At 47.5% G+C, this 27,662-nt stretch overlaps 2 protein-coding genes across 17 annotated transcripts in view; one reads left to right on the top strand and one right to left on the bottom strand.

The window, feature by feature from the left end:
* Gcat (Glycine C-acetyltransferase) overlaps window positions 1-27,662 on the top strand; it is a 367,236-nt gene that overhangs the window by 35,139 nt on the left and 304,435 nt on the right. For 7 of the 8 annotated variants that reach the window (XR_012893933.1, XM_075887558.1, XM_075889270.1 and 4 more), the window contains exon 6: window positions 26,684-26,770. The exons of the other annotated variant lie outside the window; for it this stretch is intronic. Coding sequence is in view for 6 of the 7 variants with exons in the window: in XM_075887558.1 (XP_075743673.1) it covers window positions 26,684-26,770 (87 nt within the window). In the remaining variant the exon portion in view is untranslated. The remainder of the gene's footprint in view (window positions 1-26,683; window positions 26,771-27,662) is intronic. 8 annotated transcript variants of the gene reach the window in all.
* Window positions 1-27,662, bottom strand: part of LOC119178211 (uncharacterized) — a 241,075-nt gene that overhangs the window by 98,564 nt on the left and 114,849 nt on the right. For 4 of the 9 annotated variants that reach the window (XM_075891398.1, XM_075890556.1, XM_075891329.1 and 1 more), the window contains 3 exons: window positions 15,161-15,249; window positions 13,868-13,928; window positions 8,528-10,124 (listed from right to left, as the gene is read on the bottom strand). The exons of 2 other annotated variants lie outside the window; for them this stretch is intronic. In XM_075891398.1, coding sequence (XP_075747513.1) covers window positions 9,861-10,124; window positions 13,868-13,928; window positions 15,161-15,249 — 414 coding nt within the window. In that variant the 3' untranslated portion in view covers window positions 8,528-9,860. Of the gene's footprint in view, window positions 1-8,527; window positions 10,125-13,867; window positions 13,929-14,631; window positions 14,803-15,160; window positions 15,250-27,662 lie in introns of those variants that run through there. 3 more of the 9 variants (XM_075891248.1, XM_037429401.2, XM_075891052.1) reach the window with 3 other exon arrangements.

Raw genomic sequence — 27,662 nt, 5'->3', positions numbered from 1 at the left:
ATTGCCAAGGCCAAATGGTTTGCCTCTACACCTGGTGAAACAACTTTGCTGGAAACGCCAGGTGGCTTCACTGATTTAAGCAGTGCTACTACATCGTTGGCAAAACCAATTCTGGCGAAAGCGAAGCTGTCAGCAGCCAGAACATCCAGCTGTGGATGACGAAAAAGTGGCCAGAAATCTCTGCGAAGTATTCTTCGGTGGAGATCTTCAATGTCTAGCGAGACGTGAAGACGAACACAGTGGTCAATTGTTTCCGCAAGGTAGGCTTCGAGACGGCTTAACTTGCGGAAACCGACGAAGACGATGAGGAGCGAATAGAAGATGCATTACCCGAGTTGTCGTCCTGCTTTCCGGCAGCAATTCCACACAAAGTGTCTCCGGACGACTTCGTGGAAGTGGACTGCAATGTGCCATTTGACAATGGCACATTTCAGATGGCACATTAGGAAGGAGACGGAGCGCCGGGGCGCTTTGTCCCAGAGTCTCACGTAACTCATCAACCCATCATCATTCGTACGTCTGTCCCAGCACTTCCTTCCTCCCAAGGTCGTGTGAGGGGGAAGATTTGTTTTGGGCAGACGGCCACCATACCCTGGCAAGGGGGCCACCGCTCGGTGCCAGGCGCCAAACAGACGCAGCCTGCCTCCCGGCATACAAGCCAGGAAGACCGAACACACAAAACAAATGTACCCTGGCAAGGTGGGTTATCTCAGCGCGTGGGGCACGCTGCGGTCATGGCTCGTCTCCGGACCACTAGGGGCCAGCGAGACTCGACAGAGGGGCTACCCTTTGGCACGGTGACTTCAGTCACCACACACAAAGCAGAAGTACCCGGACCCTCGACTAAGGGATTGCCCTTCAGCACAGTGACTTTCGGCACCCCACGCGAAGTGGATGTACCCAAACAGGTGACAGCGGGACTGCCCTTCAGCGCCGTAACTTCAGTCACCGTACATAAAGTGCACATGCCCTCACATTGTCGCATGGCTGGGAGCCTGTGACGTCCTCTCAGGACGGATGGGCTATCGCTCGGCACAAGGTGCTTTGCGGTCATGGCTTGCCTCCTTACCACTAAGGCGCAGTGAGACGCAATCCGTCCCTTGTAGACTACAGGACTACTGTTTGGCGCAAACCCAATGCACCCTGATAAATCAGCACAGCTAAAAGGCGACTTAGTCCTTCACGAAGAAGAGAACCACCCTCCACCTCGGCGAGTAGAGTCGATGGGCACGGAGAAGGGGCCAACACGGACCTTGCGGGTAAAGCATTACAAGGCGACAAGATCACCATAGTGCATGCAAAAACCAGGTGAACAACCACACAAACTCCACTTGGGGGCGACCGACTCACTAGGTCGAATTGCGAAACTTTAGAGAACACCATCATTAAAATTGATGTTTATCTGCCCTTCTGACTCACTAAAAATCACCTCCAAATAGTGCACCATTCATAAAACTTCTTTGCACCTAGGCGCTGCCACTCTCGGTGGACAACGAACCAGACCTCCTGTGATACTTTCGCAAGTACTTCGTGGAGCACAGGCCGCCTCCCACCAAAGACGGCACAGCACCGTGCCACCCACACTTGGTAGGAGCGCTCATTAAGCAGAAGCACGTACTGCTTAACCGCTCCACCTGACAGGGGATGCAAAAAACGAATCTTGTTGAAAGGAACACAGGGGTGACCAAAGCTAGCTATCCTTTGATGGAGGGCAGCTGGTAGTGCACACTGAGAGAACATGTGAACCAGGTCCGCCATGCTACCACAAAGAGGGGCACATTCCTTGTGTAGGAATTTTCGTGAAGGGCCTGAATGTTATGTGCAGCCACCCTCTAGCCAGGCGGTACATGATTGTAGTGCACTTGGCATCTAGGAAACTGGTTGTAATGAACTTCCAGTTAGGACTGTGGTGGGACAGGTGAAATACCTTAAAGCGTGCAGGTAAATCTGGAGTGAGTCTATCGACTAACCCGTGGAGTTCGAGCAGGTCGACCTCTTGGAGATGGGCCAAAGTAGAAGCGGCCCCTGCATAAAGGCAGAAGGCATTTACGCCTGAAGCACCGAATTTGAGAATGCTCCAGGCGTGGACAGCCTCAGCCACGGCCTCAAGAAATATGACGCAAAGCTTCGAGTAAGGAGCATATCCGAATTGAGAGCTACCCGTGTTCATGTAATGTGTAACGCTGTGGTCAGAACGCCCAGGTCAGGAATACCGAGTCCTCCTTCATGCCTGCACAACTTGAGCACGGGGTAGGACAAGTATGCAGATGCACCACTCCAAAGAAAACGGAAAAGACTGCCTTCCAGGAGAAGCCTGATGTGGGGCTCAACCTACATACGTAAGAAAACTAAAAATCAATGATTGAATTATCGTGACCCTAGCTGTAACGGGACAAGACAAGGCCCTGAATTCCCGAATCCTGTCGGGCAGCCTCTGCTTAGCTAACTGCCAGTTTTCGGTAGTCAGGCCATCCAGTTCGAAATGGAAGCCCAATATTCATAGACGCTCCTTTATGGGCAGGCCGTGTACGGAACGTGAGGTGGAGGGAGCGCAGTTCAGATACATGACTGCGCTCTTCGACATATTTATCCTGGTGCCGTTCGCCAAGCAGTACTCCTCCGTCACGTCCAAGACTGTGCTAACAGTTGCCTCGTTTGGTACGGCAATGGAGAGCTCATCTGCATAGGCGAACATTGCCACCGGGGGGAACCTGGTGGAGGGGGAAATCTACCAATGCTGTCTTTAGAAAGCCTCTGCAAGAGTTCAAATGTGAGCACGTAGGGAGCAGGCGAAAGTGGATTGCTCTGCCTGACTTCACGGCACACACCGAAAGGCTCTGAGACACGGTCCTGTGTGTGGTAAAAGGCTGCCCCAATATTTTCTAAAACTTGTCGTAAAACTCGACTGTCAAACCATGTAAACCTAGGCTATGATTACGCTTCATGGATTTAAGGGCTGCGAACACTTCCACTTCTACGAGAGGAGTGTCGCAACTCTCTAAATCGCCCCGCCGCGGTGGTCTAGTAGTGGCTAAGGTAGTCGGCTGCTGACCCGCAGGTCGCGGGTTCGTATCCCTGCTGCGGCGGCTGCATCTCCGATAGAGGCGGAAATGTTGTAGGCCCGTGTGCTCAGACTTGGGTGCACGTTAAAGAACCCCAGGTGGTCGAAATTTTCGGAGCCCTCCACTACGGCGTCTTTCGTAATCATATGGTGGTTCTGGGACGTTAAACCCCACATATCAATCAATCAATCAACAACTCTCTAAATCCTCGTTAGTCTTAACAAAGGGAAATGAGTACGGAGTGGGAGGCGGTTTGGCGTAAAGGTTTTTGCGAGCTTCGCTGACGAGGATGTAGTAGCTGCGGTCACAGGGACCCAGGATGCGTAAGCGGACAGCTCAAGTGATGAGGAGGATCGTCTGGACAAGGCACCGGCTACACACTGTACTCCGTCGCTGAATTAGTGGCAGCATTCAGCGTCATTTGCCGTATGGACTGTCACACCTCAGAGCCTTGATAAGATTGAGACTGGCGTCTTCAACTTCATTTCGAAAGCGAAGAAGCAGGCCAAAATAAGTGATTTTTTGCCTGCAAATAAATCATTCCGTTGCGGCTTGTGTGCGGAATTGGTTGTCATTCTTGAATCCGTCTACTGTAGGTGATGATCCGCGACAGGTAAGCTATTGGGCCTCTATTTTTTTTATATGGAATTCTTATACCGAACTAATTCCCGATCTCTTTTGAGTTCGATATTGTAGTGGCGGCGTGTGCCGCCGGTGAATGAACGACTAGACAACTTGAGTGCCCATCGGAACAAAAGCCCCTTTATTCCAACTAGCGCGTGCTTATATACATAAACAACACTGGCGCCACATGCGGCAGTGATCATGGAACCGAAACCAACAGACCAATATACAACACATTCCCTTCCTTAAAAACAGCTATATGGATTAGTGGTTTGGTAGTGTAGTGTGTTAGCACATATGCAAAGAAACACTATACAAAAATACAACCTGTACAATGAACGTAACTATTTAGTACTACAAAATCACGCAGTTTACAAAAGGAATCCACCCCACTGGATACGTCCGTTTCATTCACTTTAGCGCAACTTCTCTTGCTACACCTTGTAGCCATAACGCTCTGGTGGTAGTCTCGTTCTTGGTGGTTGCACCCTGCGTTGTTGTGTGACTGCTCCTGGAGACTTGGCTGACTGCGTCGCAGCAGGCGACCCGTGCGCCTGCGCAGCCGAAGGAGACGTAGGTGCCTGCGCAGCGTACGCAGGAGACGTGGGTGCCTGCGCAGCGTACGCAGGAGACTAAGGTGCCTGTGCAGCCGAAGGAGCAGCAGCTGAAGTTCTGGTAGTTATCTCTGGGGTGGGGCCCCCGCATGTAGGCAGAGATCCTCCTCCCCTAGCTGTACCGTTTCCTCCCCACGTATAAAGGGCGGCAGAGGCTCGTGGCACCTTCGAGAACTTGGATGCATTCCACATTTTGCCGTCAGCCAGGCGGAAAGAAGATGGTCCCTTTCTGCTGATCACTTCTCTTGGGTGGCTGAATTCCAGGTCGCTATTAAATCTAGTAGTGGGTTTCTTTATCTTTACTCTGATGAAGTCACCAACGTCAACTTTGGTTTTTCTTGCAACCCTCCGAGCGTCCGTGTATGGTTTGCTGCTCTGTTGCTTTTGCTTTACCCGCTCACGTAAGCGCCGGAGTTCCGAGTTAGGGTCATCAAAGAAGGTTACCGACAGATGCCCGATGACATCCAACCGAGTTCTTGGCAGCCCCCCGTGTAGCGGAAGAGCTGGAGCCCTTGCCGTTGTAGCATGTGGTGTGCATCGGTAAACACCCAGGTATTCTGTTACCGCCTGGCGCAAGGGTCGCTGCTCAAGAACCGCCACTTGAATAAAGCTTTTTAATACTCTGTTAAAGCGGTCCACTTGGCCGTTTGCTTGTAGATAGTATACGGACAAATGTTTGACCTGGATGATGCGATTTTGAAGAAATACCTCCAACTCCCGAGATGCAAACTGTGGACCGTTATCACAAATAACATCTGGGTAGCCTTCGCTCGTGAACACAGCGACTAAGAAGCGTATTACTGTGCTGGTTGTCGTCTCGCTACAGAAATGCACTTCGGGCCATTTGGAATAATAATCTACAAGCGTGATTGCATATCTGCAATCGTAGGGCGCCTTCTCAAATGGGCCTACAATATCCATGCCGAGTTTGAGCCACGGCTGCTCTGGAAAGGGGTCCGGTTGCAAGGGTGTAGCTCGCACCTTGACGCTCTTGTCTGCTTCCTGGCATATGCTACACATCTGGATAGCTAGCTCGACTTGGCGGTTCATGCCCGGCCACCAATACTTTTCTCGCAGCCGTGCTTTTGTTCGCACCACTCTGGGATGCGACTCATGTGCTGCAGCGATTACCTGCTGCGTGAGTGACGTGAGAACCACAAGCCTTCGCCACGCAAGATGAGATTGTCTACCACAGAAAGTTCGTCACGTACTTTGAAGAATGGCTGAAGCTCGGCTGATAACGATTTGTGTGCAGGCCACAACGATTGCACATAAATTTTGCTTTGTTGCAGAGCGTTATCTTGCAATTGGGACTGCTCAAACTATTCTCTGGTAATGCAGGAAGGAATTTCGAGAACTGATACAATCTCTTCAAACAGCGTTTTTTCTTCCTGGAAAGACGACGCGGGCAGGCGTGAGAGTGCGTCCGCCACTTGGTTTTGCGACCCCTTGCGGTACACGATGGTATAGTTCTACCGTAGTAGGCATTCTGTCCATCGCGCTACTCGCAAGGGGCGCCTTCCTGTTCCTTGGGTTGAAAGCAATGCCACCAAGGCCTGATGATCAGTGAGCAACGTGAAGTGGCGTCCCCACAGGTACACGTGCCACCGCTCGCACGCCCAAACACAGGCCAACGCTTTCCGTTCTCCTACCAAATATTTCTTCTCAGCTGGCGAAAGGACTCGAGACGCGAAAGCGACAGTGTGCAGTTTATGTCTGTCCACCTTTTGTAGGATCGCTCCAACTCCACACACTGATGCGTCCGTCGACACTAAGACTGAAAGAGATTCATCGAACATTCTCAGTATAGAGCTAGATGCCAGCGCGTCTTTGGTCTTTCTGAAACTAGCGTCTGTCTCGTCAGACCAAACGAATCGCTGCCCCTTTCTTAGCAAAACACGCATTGGTTCAACCTTGTCAGCGGAATTGGGAATAAACCTAGAATAATATTCGACCAATCCCAAAATGATCAAAGGCTGGCTGGATCCGTAGGCGCTGGAGTGTCTCGGATGGAAGCAACCTTTTCCTTAACGGCACAATACCGTTTGCGGTGATCCTGTGGCCCAAGAACGCAAGCTCCGGCGTATCGATGACGCATTTCGTGTTCAATTTGAGTCCTGCCTCATTTATGCACCTCAGCACTGCGGTAAGACTCGCCATGTGCTCCTCTCGGCCCTTCCCAAACACAATGATGTCATCGATATAGAAGAGGACGCCGCTGCAGCCCTGCAGAATTTTCGAAATCATACTAGAAAAGCAGATGGTGTCGGCGCGAGCCAAAAACACACGCGCTTAAAACGAAAGAGGCCGTCGAGTGTTATAAAAGCCGTTAAATCGCGGCTCTTGGGGTGAAGCAGGACCTGATGGTACGCTGATGCAAGGTAAAGCTTGGAAAAGTGGGTTGCCCCAACTAGACTATGCAATAGCTCTTCTGTATGAGGGAGGGGAAAGCTATGTGCTAGGACGGCTTTGTTTACCTGTCGAAGATCTATACAAAGACGGATACCTCCATCTTTCTTTTCAACCACAACAATGGGGGACACCCACTCAGATGCCTGTGTTCGCTCTATCACGTCCATTTTTTCCAAGCGGCGCAGTTCTTCCGAGACTTGTGGTCGCAGTGAGAGCGGAAGGCACCTGAGTTTTGAAGCAACTGGCTGAACTGTCGACCGTGTTTGGACACGATGAACAAAACCCTTTGTGATGCCAAGTCCTGGTCAAAAATAGCACCAAACTCTTCGACTAATTCTGATGGAAGGTGAATGGACTACTCCGTCTCTGTCTTGACTGCGGTGTGCTCCGTTCGAGCGCTAGTACGCACCACTGTCGTTTCGAGGCACTGTAGTGACGACCCATCAATCTGCAGACTGAGCACCCTAATTGCATCAATACCCAAAAGCGAGGTGCCTTGTTCAACGACATAAAAAAGAAGCTTTGTTGTGGAGTTATTGTACGTGACATTAACAAAGAAGCTAGCACACACTGGAATGGGTTTCTTCGAATAGTTCAGTAGTCTAATTCGAGCAACTGAAAGCTGCTGACCTTCAAAATGCTGCCTAAATAGGTCGCGCGTCAAAATCGATACTGATGACCCTGAATCCATGAGGAAAGTTAGCTTCGTTTCCCCAACTGCTACCGATACGTAGATTGCGAGACGAGTGAATGTCATCACGGCAAGAATGCTCAATAATTCTTCAGTTATCGAACTTTCGTCGTCGTCGTTTCGTTGTCGAACTTTCATCGTCGTCGTTTCGTCGTTCACGAACAGGATCAGCGTATCTATTGCAGACGAAGTGAAAATGACCCATAATACCACAACCATGACACCGCTTGTTTTTGGCGGGGCAGCGGAATGAAGATGCGTTGTGCCGAGGTGAACTACAGCGGTAACACTGGCCCTGTTGGCTGCGCGACCGCTTCGAGGGGTTGCTGGCAGAAGATGCGGGCGGAGGGGTGTTTTCGCGAGCATTTATGCTCTGGACATCTGCAGTAGCAAATTCTTTGCAATCATTGGTTGCCTGCTCAAACTGCGTCGCTATTAGTACAGCTCGAGGGAATGAAAGAGAAGACCCTTCAAGCAGCAACCGCTCGCGCAGGTTCCGAGATAATGCGCCCGCAACGAACTGGTCACGCAAGGAATCTTCCCGAGAAAGAAAAGAGCACGTAGCAGAAAGCTCACGTAACGCGGTAATGTACTCATTGATTGCTTCACCGACTTGCTGCACGCGCCTACCGAACCGGTGAGGTTCGACCACAACATTAGTTGTTGCTGTGAAGTGCGCATGCAACGCTGCGACAGCGGTATCGTATGACGACGCTTCATGCTGTGTCTGAGAAGTGTACTTGACATCTCCCGAATCCGTATCAGTAGTTGGCTCACCGGACTTTGTGTTGGCCGAAGACTGAAGCGGTAGTGTGTGAAATATGCGCTCGCCTTCTACACCGAGGCTATGGATTATGAGAGCCTTGCGACGGTCCGGCGCAAAGTCCGAAACCCCAGATGCGAGCAGAAAATTCTCGAAGATGCGGATCCATTGCGGCCAGGGAACAGCAGGGCAGCCAGGCGTGGGCAGGAACGGGGGCGGTGGTGCCAGTCCGAAAACACTCATGGTGCGGAAAACAGTCGGCGAAAATAACGAAAATCAGACCGCCTCCTAAACGAGCATCCTCGTCGCCATTGTAGTGGCGGCGTATGCCGCCAGTGAATGAATGACTAGACAACTTGAGTGCCCATCGGAAAAAAAGCCCCTTTATTCCAACTTGCGCATGCTTATATACATAAACAACACTGGCGCCACTTGCAGCAGTGATCGTGGAACCGAAACCAAACAGACCAATATACAACAGATATATCTGTGCGTGTTCGACTGTACCATGTGCTCTTGGCATGGCTGCCTATTGGCCCCTTGCTTAACCATTTCTCCATCCTCACTGGGATCTCGCCAACTTAGACTCTGTTACAGTCGTTCCGTGCACAACTGTGAAAGCCGAAGTGCAGGAACCGTGGTGATAATGCGAGGAAAGTACGTGAAGTAGTTGAAGATTATTATTGTGTGACAAAAGTACTCCCATAATACTAGACACACCACTAGTGTGGACAGATTCCGGGAGCACACATGGGACAACATGCATGGTGGGCTTGTTACTCGTGCTTGAACGCAAGCTAAGGACGAAGTGAGGGGAAAGCTCCCCGGGCCTGTGCCCCCCCATCTCCCCCACCACCCGAAATCTTTCTGCCATGGCATACAGAGCGAAAAACGACCATTTCAAGGAGGGTGCCCCCTGCACCCCCAATGAAATTTTCTCTTTTGCTACTCACCTATTCAAATCGATCACTGGTGATCAATGCTTTGAATTGTTGATTTTGGCACGTTGCATTTGTTTCTTGAGCACCAGCACTTCCTATTAGTTATTTCAGCCACTGAACTTTTAGCATCAGTATGAATTGGCTCGTTTTGGAAACACAGTGATTTTTGACAGACCTTTGTGTGAACCAATGTGCGTGGGTGATTGGGAAAGTGAGCTTGGCTGATGAACTTGACAGAAGTGCCCAATGCTAGTAGTTATGCTACAGTAACACCAATATTCTGTAATCAAAAGAACCTTTGCAAGTCAAATATCAAATTAAGGTGTGAGATTCACAATCCGACAGTGTGGAGTGGTAAGAATTGCCTGAAATTTATGCCAGCTATTCACTGGAGAGTCGTTGCTTGGATTTGTAGAAGAATTATTTTACAAAAATTTATTTGTGAAAGCCCGCCATATGTATAAAGTGTGTAAGTGGCCTTTTCAACCAGTTTCCAGCAGCCTTGTTTTTGTTTTTATTGTTATATCAGACACAGAGAGTCATCGAGCGTCGCTTTGCACTACTCTGGTGTCTCCGTCATGCATGCATTCATGCGCACCTGCGCTGCAAAAGGACACGTGCCGCTGAAAACTGTCTTGCAACCGCACTTGATTTGAGTGATGGCGAGCTTTAAGTCTGAAGATTACAGCACCTAAGCTTTAAGCTCTCAGCATCCACAGCCGTTCAGGGGTTGTGAAATGGGGAAAAACTATTCTAACACCAACCAAAATGAAGTACCTGAAAACACGTAAAAACGTGACATTTTGTAATCGACTTGGTTCCTTCCTCAGGGGGGCCTGTGGTGACGCTGCAGCGGTGTCTTAAAGGTACTCGTGTGGCTGTTAGTGACCTCACGTTTTGCCGTAGAGCGTTGTCTGTGTGCAGAGTTCCGAGGGAAGGGTTGACGTTGTGGGGTCTCGAATTGACGAGCGAGCGCCACCACCACGCCCTTGGAGTGAACGGGCACAGCAGACGCAGCTGGAACAAATCAAACGAACTCACGTACATTTATTTAACTATTTCAAAAATGATATATTCAGCCAAATCATTTAACATCAACTGTGATCCACACGTTAAACAGCCTTACACAAAATTACCATACGCTCAAGCAACGTAACACAATAGCACACAAAAGGCGGCGTTGCAAACGCTACTCTCACCACGTAGGCCTACCTTAGGCAGCCTGCGGTGCTGTCCACGGCAGGCCCACCTCGAGAGACAACCGTTTGAGCCAAACGCCACCAGCTGAAGAGACTCGCTCAACTCTCTCCCCGCCACCAAGGCTTGCTTTTCGCCAGGGGTCACCGCCGGCGCTACTGTTCTACCAACCATGATAATGATAGTGGTGATCACCGCTCGCGAACACAATGCCACCTAACACTCAATAGTTGTCACCCCTGAAATACGGCTTCTGTGCGAAACGAATGCGCCACGCTGCGCAAGAAACTTTACAGGGGGTTTCAACACCCCCCCAATGTTTTGAGTTGATGCTGTAAATGACACGGCTCCAGTAATAGTTTTCTCCAGTTAGTCTCACGTGAGTTCTAGAATGGTCGTTTTGTTGAAATATAACTTTTGGTCAAACGTCTCAGAATGTTCGGCGATGGCGCTGCGCTATTTTCCGGACGTCGCTGATGTGTTGTTCGAGTCGTTCAGGTAGGTTTTTGGTCATGCCAATACACTGTGTGTACTCGCGTAATGAACCCACCCCTCCATCTTGGCTCATGAAAAAAAAATGCTTCTTTTTAATGCATCTGTTCATTTTATTTCGGCAAGATAGCTACTGTCATTGACGGTCGAAACATTATTAAATCATGCGAATATATTGCATAATAATGACACAATAAAAGTCAAAACATAGTTTAGCAACCATGCTAAACAGTTGCGAGCAGCGTGAAAGTGAATGACAATGATCAAAGTTTAAAGCAGAGTGTCACCTGTCGAATGTTAGAAGAAGCCTTATTGCTTAGAGCTCCACGCAAGCACAGCGGCGCGAAAACTATGCAAAAAGCAAAGTGCAACCAATGGCGCAACTGCACCCTCTACGCTGACGGCGTGACATGCACCCACATCGTGTGTGCACCGCCTTTTCATGATGCGCTTTTGTTGTCGGGTTCATCGTAGTAAGCTTCGTTGGACACTTGCCGTACAGGGCACAATCGGCCGGTAGGCTAGCTACACGGCCAGGTTTAAGCTTCACCAAGCATGCGCTGGAGCTTGGGAACCGTGCAGCTAGACGACATTTTGGTGTTAATCCGTGCGGGTTTGTTACGGGAGCAAACAAGAGCTTCAGACGACGAAAACGATTCGTTGCGTATTTCGCGGGCCAGAGTAAGGATAGTTTCTCTTTGTGGAGAGCAAAGTTAACGAATAGAGGCTCTGTACTCCTGCCACTGAATTGAAGGCCAGCAGCCATTGGACAGTGAGCTTCTTAATACCGTGAAGTGAAATATTTGCTGTTGTAACCCCTGTGACTTTTTAAATGCAAAGCATTTCTGAGCAAATTTCGGCGAGTTTGACCGTATTTATCTATTTATCTATCTTTCTAGCTGCCTACCACTTTCAGTTCTCCTGGCCCTTTGGATTATGTGGAATATGGGATCTATACCAAAATTATTATGGCATAACATGATTCTATGACGAGCACAAGTCATTAGTCATAATATGAAAATTATGACATTTATGTCATGATTTACATGTCATGGTCTTGCTACTCCTGCTCTTGTTTCGTTCACATGACATTGCAAAACTGGTATGGTACGACACCACTGTATAGTGAACATAAGTGACAGGCGCTCACGTGGAGATCATAATATGTGTGTCATGTATGAACATGACTACATACCATGCTCATTATGCACTCGCGGCCATTTTGCTAGCTTCACATATATCAAATTTTGTATTACGCGACGTCAATGGATGACAAAGGTATTGTGGGGCAGCACATGCGCCCAGCCACCTTTTGTTTTTTTACGGCAGCATGACAGCCCAGTTGTGGGGACATGGCTGCCCCTTCGAGACACGAGTCAATAAAGCCTCTTGCGAAGAGATGGAACGCCCCCGCAGCTGGCGCTCGCGATCCGCCTTTCCCGGCGCACGGAACAGGTTTCCCCTCCCTCAGGGAAGGAATGTATTCCTGTCAGGAAAAGGAAGCCGGGACAGTGAAGAAAACCAGCATGCTGATGACCGGATGGTCTTTCTGGCACCGTCGATGAAAGAAAAAGGTCATGCCCGGAACCCTTTGCGAGCCAAAGACGACAATGACCAAACTGTAAGCATCTACCCTGGTTTTCTGTAGTCTCTCTATGCGACATTCACGCATTAATGCTAATGCATAGCAACAAAGTGTTGTTTCTGACCTAGCCTGTTGCCTTATTCGCCCGAACCCGTGTAGCTGCGATGAGACAAGCTACGGATAGGGGACGTTAATCGTGCACGCTACTACTGTGTGCGGCTGGAACATTAGCTAGGCTTGCATAGAACAGACCCATACATCTGGTGCTCATCTTAACTAATTTACAAACGCGGCTAGTTTCATGGATGGAAGCAACTACCGACGCTCCTCCACACGTAGGACAACAGGGATGTTGGAATTCCTAGATTTGTCAATGTTATCTGATCTCGCGTCGCAGAGTGGCGATCCTTTGGCTTATGCGGGGGCACTGTTAGGACTTTCCGACAGCGTAGCTTTCGGTCGTCTAACGTGGGACGACCAGGAGAGTGAAGAGACCGCGCTACCAGAGGTTAGGCCTACGACAGAAAGCGTCGCGCATGGCACTCTGTCACCTCGCGACGCGAACAGAGAGGCGCCGCAACTGTAGGCGAGTCTGCGGGCAACCGCTTGCCCGCAAGCGAGATACTCTTACGGTATGCGCTGTCGGTTACGCAAAGCGTGGCGAGCGCTGTGCAATCGCAAACACAGCGCAGGTCCCCGTGTAAAATGTTCGACCACGTGTCAAGGTAGACATGCCTACCTACACTGGTTACCATGACTGTAAGAGCGCCAACCAGAGTCTTGACTGGTTACTCCTTTATCATTACACGACGGGGCTTTCTGATGCCAAACTTCTCGAGTGCGTGATCCTGGAGTCACTCACGAAACAAGCAGCTCGAGCTAACCGGACATCTTGCCCACACGATAGAAGAGTTCCGCGCCGAATTTCTAACGGCTAATTATGAGTGGTGCTTGTGGTGGCAATTGGAGCTGCGCGCCCAGCATCCGTACAAATCCTTGCTGGAGTATTTACAGGCAATGAATGAACTGTATCCTCTCGCTAACCCTCACGCCACCAACGCAGAAATAGTCGAGCGCGTTACGCAATAAGCGCACCCGACTCTTGCGGCATACTTCAGGGGATGCAAGTTCGCAGACCTAGAAGAGCTCGCCACCGAGGCAAAGCGCATATAAGGGGACATCCTCGCTGCATGTGCGTATCGCCCAATTCCACCCGCAGCGCATTCAATCGAGCCTCGCTGTGCGTGGAATGACGGCGCAGTAGCCTCAGAAGCGTTTTGGGGTAACGCATCAGCATTGTTCGCTGATGAGCACGTACCACGCGGTTGGAAGCGGTCAGGCCGCGCTTTGGAGCCCTTCGCTTACGCGCTCCGTACGGCTCACGCCGCCTCCGCGCGTGACATTCTACAGCAGGAGCCTGCCATCGACACGAGGTCAAACAAGTGGCGCAAGCCAGAGCGAGGGCCACCTGATCGAGGCGACTTACGATTGAGCCAGCGTGGTTTCCGGGGTTCTTGCTATCGGTGCGGCAACATGGGGCACATCCCCTGCGAATGCGACCACACACCGGGTCAGGAGCAAGTGCGCAGTTCGGGAAACGGACAGTGCCGCCAGTGAACCACATCGGACACCGCACCGTCAGCCTTGCACCGGATCACTTGCACCGTCAGCCTGTCGTGCAAGTGATGCCGTAGAATCGCCCGCACCACTAATCCAGTTAACGATAGCTCGAAAGAAGTTCGTAGCACTTTTGGATACAGGGTCAAGCGCTCCTTTATTCAGCAACTGTGTGCTTCATCATCTCCGCGAGAAGAAATATCCGTTTGAGATAAAGCAACACTATGTTCCGCCTTGCTACGGGCCTAGCACAATCGAGCGGCATGGCTAGGCTAGTGATTCGCTGGGAAAGACGCTTGACGCAACAACGTTTTGTGCATCTTCTTGGGCTGTCAATGTCTCTAATCCTGAGTTGAGACTTCCTCGCCAAGTCGGGTATTGTCATTGACATTGCAAAGGACGGTTACCGAGAGCGCGACGGAGACGCGCTAAAGCTTTTCTCGAAGGCCCCCGCATTCGTATTCGAAGGCCCCCACACTTCGTAATACGAGAGTATAATACGAGTGAATAATACGAGTGAATAATACGAGTTACAGTGGTACCAATGAGCAGATTAAGTTTGTTCCCCTCAAGAGCATGTAGTTCTAAGAAGGCTGCTTTTCAAAAGTCCATTAAGTACACCCATAACACAAGTGTTGCTCTACTATATTTTATTAAAAATATATTTACACTTGAAAAGGGTAATCTGCCAGCTTTGGCTGGCTATAAATCCGGGATATAAATTCCGGATATAAATTCTCATGGTACCTTGATCCACACCACAGATGTCTGTATTGTTGAGGGCAGCCAAGTGATGCAGGTAATCTATAACAAAATAAAAAATTTCGTGGTCCATGCAGATCGCGACTGCAAATATCAATCTTTAAAAAAGGCTGCTTAATGCCAATTCGGGAGAAGCAGTGCACGCTAGGACATACATATCAAGCGAATGAACTTTTACACCTCTACAGCGCCATTAGTTCTTTCAGCAAACAAGAATTAAGCAGTGTGTTAATACTTTATTACATAGAGACAAAGGAGCATGGCCTACAGCAACGGGCATGCAAATGCAAATTCATTATCATCGCAAACACCAATGTATGACGGCGGTGAGCTTAATAAAGCACAGAAACATTCGGGATATGCACGGTTTACTTATATTTGAAAAAAATATGCAACTTACCTGCATGGAAGATCGAGCATAGAGAAACACGTTGGGCCTCGATATGCACTCACGAAATCAAGACACTCATAGCCCAGCACCAAAAACAGCTGAAATAGGCGGATATTCACTTGTTACACTTTCTACAGATGAAACTGTCACAAAAATATACTATTACATGCTAATGTCATGCAGACTCCCCAGAAAGCTTGCAACACAACGAACACACAAATGCAAAGACAGTCAAGTCAGGACAAGGGCACAAAATGTGTTGTACTTAACTATGGCGCTAAGGCGTGATGATAATTTATACATTATATAGGACTGCTATTTCTTATGCTTTTACCTGTAAATAAATAATACAACTTTTTTGTTATGAAGTATTTATATTATATTGTAGGTAACTATTTAGTATTAGTTTGAAAAAACGTCAATAATAGATGCGAGACTAATGCTACGGAGAAGTCTGCGATTATGGCGGCAAATTCAATGCTTGGCAATGCTGGGCGCCGCACAAGACGTAGCAATGCGGCTTTTTTATCGCAGCTTTAGCCTCTCTAGCAGTGTCGTAGCAGACGAGAGCAAGCTCACTGCAGTCTCATTGTAACAGAGATTAGAGGATGGTCAAAACAAAAACGCTCTTTTCAGGGCGAAATTATGCCAGTACAGAAAACCACCAAGCACCCTGCTGGAACCAGTACATGCAGCAGGCAGCTTGATGGGACCACCGGCAGGTCAGTAGGCAGTGAACCGGTCCCAGTAAAGAACCAGTAGGCACCCTACTAAAACCAGCAGAAAACCAGTGGGCACACTGCTGGAACCATTACAACCGCCAGGCAGCCTGCTGCGACCATTAGCAAGCCTGTAGGCACCCTGCTGGAACCAGCAGAAAACCAGTAGGCACACTTCTGGAATCAGTGCAACCAGTAAGAAACTAGCAGCTTAACTGCTGGTTCTATCAAAAGCCACTAACTCCCAGCAGAAAACCAGCAGGAAATTTTCACCTGGGCTGTGCTTGAGAAGCGCGCTGCATGCTTCAATCTGCTTGCCGCTCTCAGCATTACATTCCAAATTTTCGGTATTCATTGCTTCGCCCTTGCAGCGAAACGGACAACCGTGTCGACTCCACCGAGGGGTCGTCAGAGTAGGCGGTGATGGAAACTCGCCGAGACCACTGTGACAACGGATCTTCTGAGGTCGACTCGTCACGCGCTTCAGTCTTTCAGGCTTGGTAGCTTTAGCAAATAATCTATTAGTTCTCCCAACAAGATGGCGCGTTGAACGCAATGCAATGAAGGCGGTAGCGAAAAATTGTAATGTTATAAGAAGTAAGGCTGGCAGCGAACTCTTCTGAATCTGATATCGCGGAATATCTACAAAACGCTGGTGTGAGCAAATACGGCCGCTTTGGGGTGAAGTGCTCTTTTCATACCTTCTCTTGTGTTGAAACCGCACTGATACTCTCCAAGATAGCAAGCGCGCCAGCGATCACGACCACCTTAAAATCCATGTTCATTATTGCTACTCGAGCGATCCCCTCCCCTTCCCTACGTTGTTTCATGCTTGTTCAAGACGGGTGGGTTACTTTGAGCATTCGACGGCAGTTTTAACGCACGGGAGATGTTATCTTCTGCACTTTCCATGCGATAAGGATGGGCCGACTCATTTGCTCTCTGCTTCAGCAGTGCCCGTGCTCTTTTATTTGCTTGTGAAAGTTACGATGTGCGGGGGCATGTTATCAATATAGACTCGTTAAGCAACATGGCAGTGATGGCAAAAACCCGCCGAGAGCCTTCATATTGTTACGAGTAACTTCTTTAATAATCTGTTCACAAGGCACAGAACTCGACGAGCAAGATAGCGCCAGTCCAGCATCAACCAAAAACTAACTTGGTCCTCTTCTTTCATGCAGCCGCGTTTAGCGGCTGTTATTTATCATCGGCGGTAGAAGCACCGACCGGTGCTAAATCTACGCAGATGATGTCGAAGGGGGGTAATAGGGCTTGAGCCGAGCCATGTGAACGGTGTCGCTCAGAGCTGACAATGACTTTGTTGGATCGGTTGGGACAATCTTGTACGTGACGTCTGTGACTTGGCAAACGATATGGAATGGTCCAGTGTAGGGGGACAACGGTTTCTCAGACAGTCCCACACGCCGAGTGGGTGACCAGAGGAGCACGAGAGAACCTGGGGAAAAGTGCACGTCTCTGTGGTGAAAATCGTAGAGCCGTCATTGGTACGCCTGTGAGGCCTGTAAACAATTACGGGCGACTTGGCGCGCGTAATCGGTGCGGGATGATGGCTTCTCCGGCATATTCAGTGGCCGCAGGTAGCAAAGTGTCTAAGGGTAGAGTTGGATCCCGGCCATATAAAAGATAGAAGGGCAAATAGCCGGCAGTGTTGTGACAGGGTGACTTGTAGGTGAACGTCACATTCGGCAAATGAATGTCCCAATCCTGGTGGTCTGGTGCAACGTATTTGGCAAGTATATCAGTTAGGGTCCTGTTGAGGTGCTCTGTGAGGCCATTTGACTGGGGATGGTACGAATTAGTAAATTTGTGCTTGGTATGGCAAGACCTCAGGATTTCGTGAACGACAGCTGATAAGAACGTGCGGCCACGGTCGGTGAGAAGTTGGCGGGGGGCACCGTGCACTAATAATATGTCGTACTGCAGAAAGTCTGCAACGTTAGTAGCGCAACTGGTCGGGAGTGCTCGTGTGATTGTGTACCGTGTCGCGTAGTCTGTGGCAACAGCAATTCATTTATATTTGGCTGGGGAGAGTGGAAAAGGGCCCAACAGGTCGAGACCAACTCGAAAGAAAGGTTCAATGGAAACATTGATCGGCTGAAGGTAGCCGGCTGGGAGGGCAGACGGTGCTTTGCGACACTGGCAAGGGTCACAAGCGGCGACATAGCGTCAAACAGAGCGGGCAAGTCCAGGCCAAAAAAACGGACGTACCTGATCGTATGTGCGAGAAACGCCCAAATGGCCCGTCATGGGAGCGTCATGAAGTTGGTGCAGGACAGCGGAATGCAGGTGCACTCTGGATGACAGGAAGTAAGTCTGATCTGAAGGAATCGAGGTTACGACAGTAAAGGATCCCGTCTTTCACCAAAAACATTCGTAGGGACGGGTCGCGAGGCGTTGACTCCAGTTTGTCAATGATGGCTCGTAAAGACGCATTCCGGCGCTCTTCGCCAGTGTTCAGCAGCTGCGACATGGAAAAAACGTCCACCATAGCATCAGTATCGGTTGCTTCGTCCACAGGGTAGCGGGATAAGTAATCCGCATCCTGATGTAATTGCCCTGTTTTACGCATTACAGAGAACGTGTATTCTTGAAGGCATAGGGCCCAACGAGCGAGACGTCCTGTGGGGTCATTCAGGGAGGCTAGCCAGCAGAGCACATGATGATCCATGACAACACCGAATGAGCGCCCGTACAGGTGTGGACGAAACCTGGCAACCTCCCATACAAGGGCGAGGCACTCGCGCTCCGTGATGGAATAGACTTGCGTAGGCTATAACATGGTCGTGTTCACGTTGGTGCTGCAATAGCGCAGCTCCTATGCCGTGTCCACTGGCGTCTGTGCGAACCTCGGTTGGGGCTGATGGACCCAAGTGAGCCAAGATTAGTAGCATTGTAAGTAGGGTCGTAAGTTGGGAAAACGATGACGCTTGGTCATGGCTGCAGATAAACGAGGCGTCTTTCTTCGAGAGGTCTGGGGGGGGGGGGGTGCAATGGTCGCAAAGTCCTTAACAAAGCGTCGGAAATAGGAGCACAACACCACAAAACTGCGAACACCCTTTGTGGTCCTCAGAACGGGAAAGTTTGTGGCTGCAAGGATTTTCTCTGGGTTTGGACGCACGCCTTGGGCACCGACAAGGTGACCAAGCACGGAAATTTGACGACGAGCGAAGTGGCACTTAGAGGCGTTAAGCTGGAGTCCGGCTCGACGGAAAACGTACAGATTAGCTGATAAACGGTTGAGATGTGAGTCGAATGTGGGCGAAAAGATAGTAACATCGTGAAGGTAACACAAGCAGGTGGACCATTTCAACTCTTGGAACAATGAGTCCATCATTCTTTCAAGTGTAGCTGGCGCATTGCAGAGACCAATGGGCATCACCTTAAACTGATAAACAACACTTCTCGCGGTCCATCTCATCGACGGCTATCTGCCAGTAGCCTGACTGAAGGTCAATAGTTGAAAAAATAAGTAGCACCGTACAGGCAGTCGAGGGCGTCGTCGATGCAAGGCAAAGGATAAGAGTCTTTTTTTCTAATTTTGTTGAGGTGACGGTGATCGACACAAAAGTGCCATGTTCCATCCTTCTTTTAAATAAGGACGACTGGAGAAGCCGAGGGGCTGCATGAAGGCTCGATAATGTTTTTCGCAAGCATGTTCCCGACTTCCTGTTGTATTATTGCACGCTCCGATGCAGAAACACGGTAGAGGCGTCGGTGAATGGGAGTCGCATAGCCAGTACTGACGCGATGGGTGACAATGGTCGTTTGGCTTAAAGATTTGCTGGCAAAGTAAAATATGCTACGATAGCCCTCAAGAACTTGGCAAAGTGCTGCAGCTTGCTCAGACGTGAGGTCCGATGACACCATTCGCTTGATGTCGGCGCCCCAAGAATGTGATGTAGTAGAACCACTGACTGAGCTGCAGCAATCGTCCCCTCTGAAGGGCCCGACATGGTCCTCTTGGAGAGCGGTAATTTTGGCCAGGGAGATACCCTGTGGTAGAACTTGGGTGGTGAGGGAGAAGTTGACCAGTGGAAGGAAGGTGCGGTTTCTCGTAATCGTCAGAATCATATACGGCACAGCAACCCCATGCGAAAGCATCACGGCAGGAATCGGGACCACCATGTAATCATCGTCAGGTGCTGGCAGCGTGGAGGATAAGTCGACATGTGTGACAGAGTTAGGCGGGAGGCACGTGATATCAGTGCAGTAGACGCTGGTTTGGGGTGGGCTTGTCGGGTTGGAAAAGAGAGGTAAATCGAGGTGGAGAGAGCCAGCTGAACAGTCTATGACGGCAGAGCGTGTGGCTAGAAAATCCGAACCAAGAATGAGTTCATGAGGGCAATGTTCAATAATCGCGAAAAGAATGACAGTGCTTCTCTCCCCAATAGGAACTTGCGCAGAGCCCATGCCAAGAATCCTGGCAGTTCCTCCATTGGCGACTCGTAAAGCTCGGTTGAGGGCGGGCGTGACAACTTTTCTAAGTCGGCGGCGAAGGTAAGCACTCATAATGGACACATGCGCGCCAGTATCTATCAATGCGCTGTCACGAACATTGTCGATAGTAACGTCCAAAAGATTCTGGTTCGTTGTTAACGTTAAGCAAGGATTTCTTACGAAGGTCGTCAGCGCAGCTCCATCTCCAGAAGGTGCACGGCCTAGTTTTCCGGTCGGAGGTGCTGCGAATAATTCGGGAAGGCAGCACGGCGTTGTGGGGGTGACCAGGACTGACGACGAGCAGGGTACGGTGACAGGTCGTTACGAGGTCTGCTCAGAGGTGCTACAGGAGCGGAAAATGTTGTCGGCATTGATGGAGAAAGTGATAGGCACCTCTGGCGGACAGAAGTGGCGTGAGACTGAGGTGAATAATGTGATGGTGAAGCCCAGCGGTTGTGGCAGTGACGAGCGATATGACTAACGCGTCGACAGTTAAAACATATGGGCCTGTCATCAAGGGTACGCCATTCGGACGGATTGCATTGGATGTGAGGAGCAGAAGGGGACGATAACAAGGCTCTGCAGAATATACGGCAGGAACAGGATGTAGGCCAACATTCGATAGCTCTCGACGAACGACGGCTTGTATCAAAGAGATCGTGGTCGGGAAAGGCGCAGGCGTCAGGAATGGTGTGGCTACCGGTTGTGCTGCCTCGACCTCTTGACGGATGATGCCTGTGAGGTTGTCACATAGAGGGGCCTGGTGGAAGGCGTCGTCACACAAAGTAGTAGCCGCCGTGTTCGGAAGGCGCACGATGCTTTGGGCTACGCGACAGGGAGACGTCGGCATTCTTCAAGGATGGTGTCGATGCTCGAGACGTTGTTAAAAACCAGCAGGTTAAAAGCATCATCGGCAATGCCTTTCAGGACATGGTTAACCTTTTCGTCTTCCGACATGCACTGCTCGGCCTTGGAACCGCCAAGATGTCAAGATTGTAGAAGACATGATTCGGTAGAAGACTGGGCCCGTGTGGCAAGAGCCTCTTTGCAGCGAGCTGACAACCAGATAAATCGCCAAACAGGTCGCGAATCTTTTCTTTGTAGACATCCCAGCTCGTTATTTCGGCTTCGTGGCTTTCAAACCATGTTCGGGGAGTGCCGCCCAGGTAGAAAAGCACGTTAGCAAGCATGAGCGGGGGATCTTAGCGGTGAGTACCTCTGATGCGCTCGTACCAGTTCAGCCAAGTGTCAAGATCGATCGTACCATCACCGGAGAAAGTGCGGGATCCCGGAGGTGCAGGAGTATGACGTAGGTGGTGGCTTGGACTGATGAAGGCGGTGCAGAGGAAGTACCAGCAGTCGAATCCGTCGAAGGGTCTCCGATGTTGCGACCGCTGCACGTCTCCATCGAGGTACGGGGGTCGTCCACCTCCACCAATAATGTTACGAGTAACTTCTTTAATAATCTATTCACAACGCACAGAACTCGACGAGCAAAATGGCGCCAGTCCAGCATCAACCAAAAACTATCCTTGTCCTCTTCTTTCATGCAGCCGCGTTTAGCTGCTGTTATGTATCAATATAATTGGTATCGTAATAATAACGCAGTTTTTATACTGTAAAGTAAGTTTTTTGGGTTAGCTCCGCCTTCAGTCCCCCTTTTTTCAATTTGTGCATTTATTTTCCGAATTTTTGTACAGAACCTGTATATAACGAAATGTTCTTTATAACGAATTTTTGTGGGATTTTATCAATTTTCTGACACCTAGGTTTATCGGTATCAGGTTAGCAGTTTTTCGCTAAAAGCCCTCAAACTTCTTGAATTTCATGACCCTTTCTTGACAAAAAAATTCCCATGAAGTATGGGAGTTTTTCCGCAAAAGCTATAAAATAGGATACCTTTTTTCTGTAGATGTAATTGACCTTTTTTACTTGGTTCGGCATCTGAAACTACTTCGGGCGGTTAAGAGGTGTATCGAAGATAGTGGTGAAGCCGCCTTAGTGACGAAAACGGAGATCTTGGCTGCGAACTCTGTTACCCCTTTAGAAGACTATCTCAACATTGCCATTTTTTGGGCATGTTGGTAAACAGAACTTGACGACATATTGAGCGCTAAGAGACTGGGACATCAGAGAGAGGGACACAGTGCGCACTGCGTTATCCTCTCTTTCATGTCCCTGTCTCTTAGCGCTCAATATGTCATCAAGACTATCTTAAGCACATTTTCATTTCCTTCGAGCATGGCATGTTTTTATCACAGAAAAACGGCGTTCGCATTGGTTCCATGGGTAGCACCCATATTATATGACATCTTTTCATCGTACTTTGACCATGCTCTGTTACTTAATCTTATTTGAATACTCGTGAAGTTTTTAGATACATTTTTATTTGTAATCGAAAATTGATGCCTTTTTTCTTGCCCTCTAATGGTTGAGCAGATTTTGAATATTTTTAGAGCAGACACTACTGGTCTCATATTCACTACTGAGTTTCCAGAAAACAGCTCATTGCACTTTTGGGACCTAACCCTGACAATTTTGAGTGATGTTTGCTGTGCATATTTTCCATCACGTAAAAAATGATTGTTCCAGTATGACTCGGTGCACTCAAAGTGTGTAAAGCGTGGAATCTCTGTACTTTGCTTGGAGTTGGCCTTGCACAGATCTTGTGAACTTGTTATTCAGGTTAGTTTTATGAGTCAGCTTCAAAGACTTTCCAAGGCCAGCTTCCCTCAGTCTGTCATAAGTGCCGTGGTTGAATCCTTGCTGCCGAAGTTGAAAGGCAGTGCTGCCATTGTAAACGCGCACGCAAAGGAATGGGAGCAGGTTAAGCCAAAGGTAGTCCCTTATGTGCATCGTGTGACCCATAACCTCAAAAAGGTGACTACTTATTTTGGCATCCCAGTCATTTTTTTCGGCTCCCAACGAGTTGACTCAATTGTGCCCCTATGTCAGGCGCGATGAGCCAAGGGGCTGCCAGAAACAGCACACAAAGCCGCTTAGGCGATGTGTACAAGGAGTAGTATATGACACATCCCTAAGCTGCGACAAGTCCTACATTTGACAAATGGGACGTTGCGTTAATGATAGATTGAGGGAGCATGCTGATAGCTTAGGCAAAAGAGATCATGCGCATCTTCCTGTGCACCACAATGCCTGCGGATGTGAACCATACTTTGTACAAGCGTTGACTCTAGGCAAGAGCAGCAAGCGAACAGCTAGAGGGCTCTTGGAAGCATTCTTAATCAAAAAGAATGGGTCTAATTGTATTAGTGACACATCTACAACATTGTATTCGACAGAAATGTGCTTTCTAGATAGCTTGTTGTCTTGACCATGTTGCTGTAGCCATTTGTTGGCTGTTCACGCATATCCAGAAATGTATTTTTTTTCCTGTGCTGTTCTTATACTGTCAATAAATGGTTGTTAGTCGGTGCTGCTTCTTCTCCTCTTCTGCTCCTCTATTTTTCACGATATGTTTTCTACACCTCAGTCATTCGTACCTAAGCAAATAACACTTATTTTGCAGCTTAAGAGAGTTAGTTGATTTCTTTGATGTAATCAGCAAACAGACAGCGATAGTGCCCATCTAGTGTCAGTGACTAAAGCTTTTGTGCATTCGTGAAATTACATTTTAATCATTGTGTACATGATTAGAACACCTAGTATATGTTGTGTTCTAAAAGAAATAGTTGAACTGCTTAATAATAATAATAATAATAATAATAATAATAATAATAATAATAATAATAATAATAATAATAATCTTTATTTCAGTATCAACAGGAAGGAAAATACCACTGGTGAGGCTATAGGGGCTAGCAAAAAGCCTCTAATGGTTTGGCAAAGGTCAGCGCCCCATTTACAAAATCATACAAGGCAAGAACAACAGTGGACAACAAATATGTGCTAGTAAAGAAAGGCCTATAAACATGGCGACACTTTATAGGTACACGTCTCAATTTACGTTTGGATGACAGAATTAAAATCATGGGAGCAGAAATTGCACATACTTAAGTAGTTATAAAAGCCCATTTAATTGTTTATTTATCATATTAGTGAAGGAGTTAATAGCCTGTGGCCGCAAGTATATAAGCATTTGGTGGCCATAATTTATACAAGTGTAGGGGATGTTCCACGTGTGACTGCTTTGTGTAGCGTATGTTTTTACAAATGGGGACAGGGTGGGGAGTTTTTCTAGAAAAGAGTTGCTATTTTTCTGGTATGCATAATATTGTTTCATTAGAAGTAAACTGAACAAGTTCAGTAATGATGTTGTATCAAGATCTCCAAATAAAGGCTTTGTGTGGGCATCATATGATTCATTTTAGATGATTCCCACAGGCAGGCGATAGATTTTGGATGAGTTTGAGACAGTTGTGCTCCGTACCAGATATTTATGTGTTAATGTAAATGAGGAAAGGGAATCGTATAAAAGCAATTCGATGTGTTCTGCTAAAAAGTAATGGAGGCGTGTTTGAGTACCCACTAATCTCAAAAGTTTCCAGTTGACAGCACTAATGTCTGCGTTCCATTGCACATTTTCTTCAAAAAGAACACCCAAGTTTTTTATTACTGGTACCAGTTCTATTACTGAAAGACCAAGGTGCAGGATAATATTTGAATTGTCTTATTTTTAGGGCGAAACAGAACTGCTTTTGGCTTTGAAACGTTTATAGTTGAAGAATTGACTCCAAGTATTCTATTTAATGAGCACCTCATTTGGCTTTTTCGCAAGCAGAGGGAGACTGCAATGGGTCAAAAATAAGCTTTTGTCGTCTGCATAAATAACAAATGATGTATTGATGTCTATATTGACAAAATCATTTGTATATAGGTTGAAAAGCGGGGGCCAAGAATGCTTCTCCTGAGGAACACCATGTAGCAAAAATTTGAAACTTTAGTGTGAGTTGTTAATACGCACGTTTTGTAGGTACGACTTGATGACAGAGAGGAAACAATCTCTGAAGACGTAATGTTCTAGCGTTTTTAAAAGTGACGCGATTCATACTATGAAATGCCTTTGAATAGTCTATGAAAATTGTAAGCGCATACCGCTCATGTTCTAAGGCATCAAAGATAATTTCTTTCTGCATTAGTAAATTGCACTGTGTTGAATGTTTTTTTGTAAACCCAAATTGATATAGTGTCATGATGTAGTGCTTCTTAAGGAATGTAGACATTCGTATGTGTACTAGTCTCTCCACAACTTTGGAGAATATTGGGAGTATTGAGATAGACCTGTAATTAGACATGTTAGACTTATCGCCACCTTTGAAAATTGTGACAACTTTGGCATCCTGAAGTCGGCGAAGAAACTATTTGAATAATGATGAAAAATATTTGAATAATGATGTGCTCTAACACAGGAGCTATGGTAGCGGCAAAGTATTTCACTGGCCGAATATGCAGAGCGTTTGCATCACTACGGGTAGTGTTGTTTTGAGATATGATTGTAGACACGACCTCATCTGCAGTTATTGGGAATAAAAATTCCGTTTCTTGTATTGGTGGGCCCATAAAGTTGAGACAGTTTGGGTCATGATGGCTATTTGCTACCAATGTGAAATAATCATTAAAAGCTACAGCTACAACCTCTCCCATGGGAGTAGTACCATTTGCGCTAATTTTACTGGGGTTATTATTGGCACGGAGATGTATATTTAGGAGTGTGTTTAACTTTTTCCTAAAGATTTCCGGTGTTAGTTTCATATCTCGCGAGAGAAGGTTTTCAAAATACTGTCTCTTGTCATTTTGTAAAAAGCTATTTGTCTTGTTCCAACGTTTTTTGAATGTATCTAGATCCTCCTTGTTCTTTGAGTTAAAAAATGTTGGGATAAAGAATGCTTTTTAGTTTTATAGCTTTCGGACACTCCGCGGTAACCCCGTGGTTTGCGTGCTTTATGTTGTGTCTTTTTACTTTTGTAAGGTAAGCAGTCAGAAAGTGGTACATAGAAGGTTGTGCATAATGGCCCGAGAGAATAGAACTTTTTCTTCATCTCTCTTGTGTTTGTTGTTTGATTCCTTGTGCTGATATATCTCTACCACTTACACTGTGTGCTGGTATGAACTTTCAGACTCAACTCTTAGCGGAGAAAAAGAAAAAGAGATTATTTTCATGTTCAGCCTACACGTATTATTGTGCCACTTACACATTGCAGTGTAACAACATAGACTTTATCTAAGGTACATATAACTGTTAACGGTCATCACTTTTGCGGAATTTATGTTTTTGAAAAAGGCTGTTATTAAAAAAAAAAAGGGGGGGGAGCTTGAAATGCAGTACGGGCAGCAAATATACACAGCTGTGAGCATATGTTGTAGCAGTGCTTTTTTTTTTTTCTTTCTCCTGCAGGGACATTTGTGACCTTGCTGACCGCTATGATGCCATGGTGTTCGTCGATGAGTGCCACGCCACGGGCTTCTTTGGCAGCAGTGGCAGGTAATCTTTGTTTTCATGGCGTTTCAATTGTGCTATTGACTGTAAAATACTAGTGTATGGTATTATGAAGAGGGAAACGGTTTTTCAACAATGTAAGTGGCAGAGATATATCAGCACAAGGAATAAAACAACAAACACAAGAGAGATGAAGAAATAGTTCTCTTCCCTTGGGCCGTTATGCACAATCTTCTATGTAACACTTTCCATTTCAGTAATCTCTGTTTCAATAGCACAGCACTCCATCAGCCATATTTGGCGGCAGCACAGTATTGCGTAGTGCAAATTACCTGCTGCTTCAGGGTCACAGTATAGTAGATGAGGCAAAGCATCCTCAAAAGGCGTCATTGTGCTATTGACTGTAAAATACTAGTGTATGGTATTATTTATTTATTTATTTCGACATACTGCCAATCCCATCAGGGATTTTAGCAGGAAGGGCGTGAACATAAAAATTGGAATAAGTACACAATAAAGACATACATCGCGATAAAGTACAGAATGAAACTAACAGAATCGGATCATTTAATAATTTCAGATGAAAGAAGGCATAAAACATTAGTGTAAAGAAAAGTTGTCAGAAGAAAATAAATGCAGCGACTTGGTTGACACATTGGTTGACATATTGGCATATGCATCAAGAAACACAACAAGAAATTACAGCAATAAGAAACTACCCTACAATGTGGCGAAGTATTTCAAGGAAGGGCAAATTTATACACACTGAAAACAGAAACATGATCAAGAATAAACAGAGCGATTTCTCTTCTCCTGGATTCAGTACTAAAAATTACTTAAAGAAAAAATATGATGACATGATACTTTGCTCGTACAATGTTCACACGAACACTCATATTAAAATCAACCAGGTGATTCCGTTTGAATAATACAAAGT

This window comes from Rhipicephalus microplus, chromosome 1 (genome assembly GCF_043290135.1).
Source record: "Rhipicephalus microplus isolate Deutch F79 chromosome 1, USDA_Rmic, whole genome shotgun sequence".
NCBI lineage: Eukaryota > Metazoa > Arthropoda > Arachnida > Ixodida > Ixodidae > Rhipicephalus > Rhipicephalus microplus.
The sequence above is the reverse complement of the archived record's forward strand: the minus strand, read 5'-3'. Positions and strand labels throughout refer to the sequence as shown.